Source organism: Chiloscyllium plagiosum, chromosome 10 (genome assembly GCF_004010195.1).
Source record: "Chiloscyllium plagiosum isolate BGI_BamShark_2017 chromosome 10, ASM401019v2, whole genome shotgun sequence".
NCBI lineage: Eukaryota > Metazoa > Chordata > Chondrichthyes > Orectolobiformes > Hemiscylliidae > Chiloscyllium > Chiloscyllium plagiosum.
Genome location: NC_057719.1, coordinates 84239919 through 84244130, shown reverse-complemented (window position 1 = coordinate 84244130; position 4212 = coordinate 84239919). Strand labels below are relative to the sequence as shown.

At 44.1% G+C, this 4212-nt stretch overlaps 1 protein-coding gene across 5 annotated transcripts in view; it reads left to right on the top strand.

The window, feature by feature from the left end:
- The window catches only part of rad51b (RAD51 paralog B), a 568881-nt gene that overhangs the window by 3245 nt on the left and 561424 nt on the right, over positions 1-4212 (top strand). For 2 of the 5 annotated variants that reach the window (XM_043698226.1, XM_043698227.1), the window contains exons 1-2: positions 352-525; positions 1034-1127. In XM_043698226.1, coding sequence (XP_043554161.1) covers positions 368-525; positions 1034-1127 — 252 coding nt within the window. In that variant the 5' untranslated portion in view covers positions 352-367. Of the gene's footprint in view, positions 1-344; positions 526-1033; positions 1128-4212 lie in introns of those variants that run through there. The other 3 variants (XM_043698229.1, XM_043698228.1, XM_043698230.1) reach the window with 3 other exon arrangements.

The following is a 4212-nucleotide window of genomic DNA, read 5'->3' as shown; positions in this document are numbered from 1 at the left end:
GGGTGAATATAGAGTTAGACACTGGTCAGGTACTGGGTTTGACAGAGAAGGATAGTGGGCTGAAATGGGCCAGCGTACGTCACTGGGGGTCTGTGGGTAGAGATGTGGCCTTGGGATATCCACTGGGTGTTGGGGAGAGGACAAAGGGTATAGAGTTAGACACTGGTCAGGTACTGGGTTTGACAGAGAAGGATAGTGGGCTGAAATGGGCCAGCGTACGTCACTGGGGGTCTGTGGGTAGAGATGTGGCCTTGGGATATCCACTGGGTGTTGGGGAGAGGGACAAAGGGGCCCTGTCAATTACTGCAAATGGGGGAGAGGGACATAGGGATGGCAGAGTCTGTCGCTGGATCTGGGGAAGTGGGGCATGGGGAAACAAAGTGAACAGGGTCAGTCAGTGAGTCCAGTGGAGGGAGAAGGACAGGGTCTAGTGTCAACCACTGGGTTAGTGGGAGATGTAGGAGTCACTTATCTCCCATCTCTGCTGCTTTTCCCTCCAGGGTACTTGCGTTTTATAACTGATGTGTAAGCTCGGTGGAATGGCATATAAATTGTATATGACCTCTTGCTGCGCCATGAAATTCTGTGAACATTATTCATGTTGAACCTGTCAGTCCTCTCATCTGATTTATTCGTTGTCATAATTTTATCTGGAATAAATTAGAATTGAACCTAAAGTATGTCGTGTTTTCACAAACTCAGAGAAATTGCAAGATTTGGCCCATAAATTCTGCATCTTACCTGTGTGTGATGAGGAAGCAAATCTCAGTTGCATATTGTGTTCAGTGACTGTTCCAGTCCATGGGAGGGCACAAATAATCAAATGTAACATTTAATGACTTGTATTCTTATAATGCTTTTAACATGGTGGTAAGCGTCCAAAGGCAGTTGGCATGACTGGCTAACTTATGAAAGCTATGGGAAATGTGTGTGTGTGTGTGTGTGCTCAATCAATGCAATTTGAATTGTTCATTGATGTCATAGTACAATCACTTTGAATCTATTTCAATATCGTTTCGTTTTCCTAAACTAGATTGCAAAACATGGCAAACAAAAAGCTGAAGAGGACAGGCCTGCCTTCAGATTTGTGTGAAAGGCTTAGCAAATACCAGATTATAAACTGTCAGGTAAGGCAGTGGCTCGTCATTCCAAGGTGATGCTACGACCAGCTTGGATATAATTACAGCAAACTTGCATGTTTAAGCAACTTAGCTGATGGCCCCACAGAGTAATGAAGAACATTAGCATCGTTCATTCTGATGAATGGTTTCTTTTCCCAGTTCCCTTCTCATTCTGTTCAAGGCAATCCAACAAAACTGTCCTCTGATACCCTACCCAAGAGGGCCTCCTCCAGATAGGAATCCTTTCAGTTATGTGCCGTTTTTGTTGTGTGAGGATAATATTATGAAGTTAGTTCCTGTTTTCAACAGACACCTTTTTCCAATGGAGCTCACTAATGGCAAACCTAGCAGACTATATATTTCGTCTGCATCCAATTGCTGAGGCTAGTTGCGCCTGACCAGACATTTGAATGAACACTGGGACCTGAGTTGTAAAAAGATGTATTAGGTTTAGAAGCGTTTCAGAGAAGGTTTGCTTGTCTCAATCCTGGATTAAAGGGTTTATGAAGACGGTGGAACAGATTAGGTCTTTATCTGTTGGTGTCTTGAAGAATAAGAGTTGATCTCATTGAAACATATAAATTCTTGAGAGTCATAACAGACCCTTCCATCCAGCTTCCAAACTAAACTAGTTCCATTTGCCTGCATTTGGCCCATGTCCCTCTAAACCTTTCCTATTCATTTTCCTGTCCAAATGTATTTTAAATGTTGTAACTATATCTTCATCTACTACTACTGCTGGCAGTTTATGCCACATATGCATCTCCCTCTGTTATCCCTCAGGTCCCTTTTAAATCTTTCCCCTCTCACCTTAAAACTATGCCCTGTAATTTTGAATTCGCCTACCCTAGGGAAAAGACCTTTGCTGTTCATCTTATCTTTTTTCCTCATAATTTTATAAACCTGTGTAAGGTCACCCCTCGACCTCCTGTGCTCCAGAGAAAAAGTCCCAGCCTATCCAGCCTCTCCTTATAACTCAAACCCTCCAGCCCTGGTAGCATGCTCATGGGTGGCACAGTGGTTAGCACTGCTGCCTCACAGTGCCAGAGATCCAGGTTCAATTCCTGCCTCAGGCAACTGTCTGTGTGAAGTTTGCACATTCTCCCCAAATCTGCGTGGGTTTCCTCCGGGTGCTCTGGTTTCCTCCCACAGTCCAAAAATGTGTAGGTTAGGTGAATTGGCCATGCTAAATTGCCCGTAGTGTTAGTTGAAGGGGTTATTGTAGGTGAATGGGTCTGAGTGGGTTGCTCTTTGGAGGGCCAGTGTGGACTTTTTGGGCTGAAGGGCCTGTTTCCACACTGTAATTTCTAAAGAAGAGCTGAATATCTTTATTGCACCCTTTTCAATTTAATAATATATTTCCTAAAGTGGGGTGACCAGAGCTATATGCAGTACTCCAGAAGGATCCTCACTAATATCCAGCATAGCCACAAAGTACTAATTTGGATTGAAAGTTAGTTGGCTGACAGGAAACAAAGAGTAGTGATAAACGGCTCCATTTCGGAATGGCAGGCAGTGACCAGTGGGGTACCACAGGGATCAGTGCTGGGACCGCAGCTTTTTACAATATATATTAATGATATAGAAGATGGTATTAGTAATAAAATTAACAAATTTGCTGATGATACTAAGTTGGGTGGCAGGGTGAAATGTGAGGAGGATGTTGGGAGATTACAGGGTGACCTGGACAGGTTAGGTGAGTGGTCAGATGCATGGCAAATGCAGTTTAATGTGGATAAATGTATGGTTATCCACTTTGGTGGCAAGAACAGGAAGGCAGATTACTACCTAAATGGAATCAGTTTAGGTAAAGGGGCAGTACAAAGAGATCTGGGTGTTCTTGTATACCAGTCTATACTCAATTCCTCTTGTTATGAAGGCCAGCATGCAGGTACAGCAGGTAGTGAAGAAGGCTAATAGCATGCTGGCCTTCATAACAAGAGGAATTGAGTATAGAAGCAAAGAGGTGCTTCTACAGCTGTACAGGGCCCTGGTGAGACCACACCTGGAGTATTGTGTGCAGTTCTGGTCTCCAAATTTGAGGAAAGACATTCTGGCTATTGACGGAGTGCAGCGTAGGTTCACGAGGTCAATTCCTGGAATGGCGGGACTACCTTATGCTGAAAGACTGGAGCGACTGGGCTTGTATACCCTTGAGTTTAGAAGACTGAGAGGGGATCTGATTGAGACATATAAGATTATTAAAGGATTGGACACTCTGGAGGCAGGAAACATGTTTCCGCTGATGGGTGAGTGCCGAACCAGAGGACACCGCTTAAAAATACGGGGTAGACCATTTAGGACAGAGATGAGGAGAAACTTCTTCACCCAGAGAGTGGTGGCTGTGTGGAATGCTCTGCCCCAGAAGGCAGTGGAGGCCCAGTCTCTGGATTCATTTAAGAAAGAGTTGGATAGAGCTCCCAAGGATAGTGGAATCAAGGGTTATGGAGATAAGGCAGGAACAGGATACTGATTAAGGATGATCAGCCATGATCATATTGAATGGTGGTGCAGGCTCGAAGGGCAGAATGGCCTACTCCTGCACCTATTGTCTATTAACATGATACCTCGCCTCCTATACTCAATGCTTTGACCAATGAAGGCAAGCATGTCAAATGTCTTCTTCACCACTCTGACCACCTATAACATCACTTTCAAGGAACTATTTTCCTAATCTCTCGTCTCCCTGTTTGACAACACTCCCCAGGGCCTGACCATTAATTGTGTAAGACTTACCCTGGTTTGTCTTACCAAAATGCAACACCTTGCATTTATCTGAATTAAACTCCATCTGTCATTCCTTGGCCTGTTGGCACAGCTGATCAAGATCCCATTGCACTGTCAGATAACATTCTTCACTGTTTGCTATACCACCAATTCTGGTGTCATCCACAAACTTACTAACCACGCTTCCTATGTTCTTAATCAAATCATGTGTATAAATAGTGAAAACATTGGACCCAGTACTGATCCCTGTGGAATATCACTGGCCTCCAATCTAGACAGCAACTCTTTATCGTCACCCTCTGTCTCCTACCTTTCAGTCAATTTTGTGTCCAATTGGCTAGATCTCCTTGGATCCCATGTGATC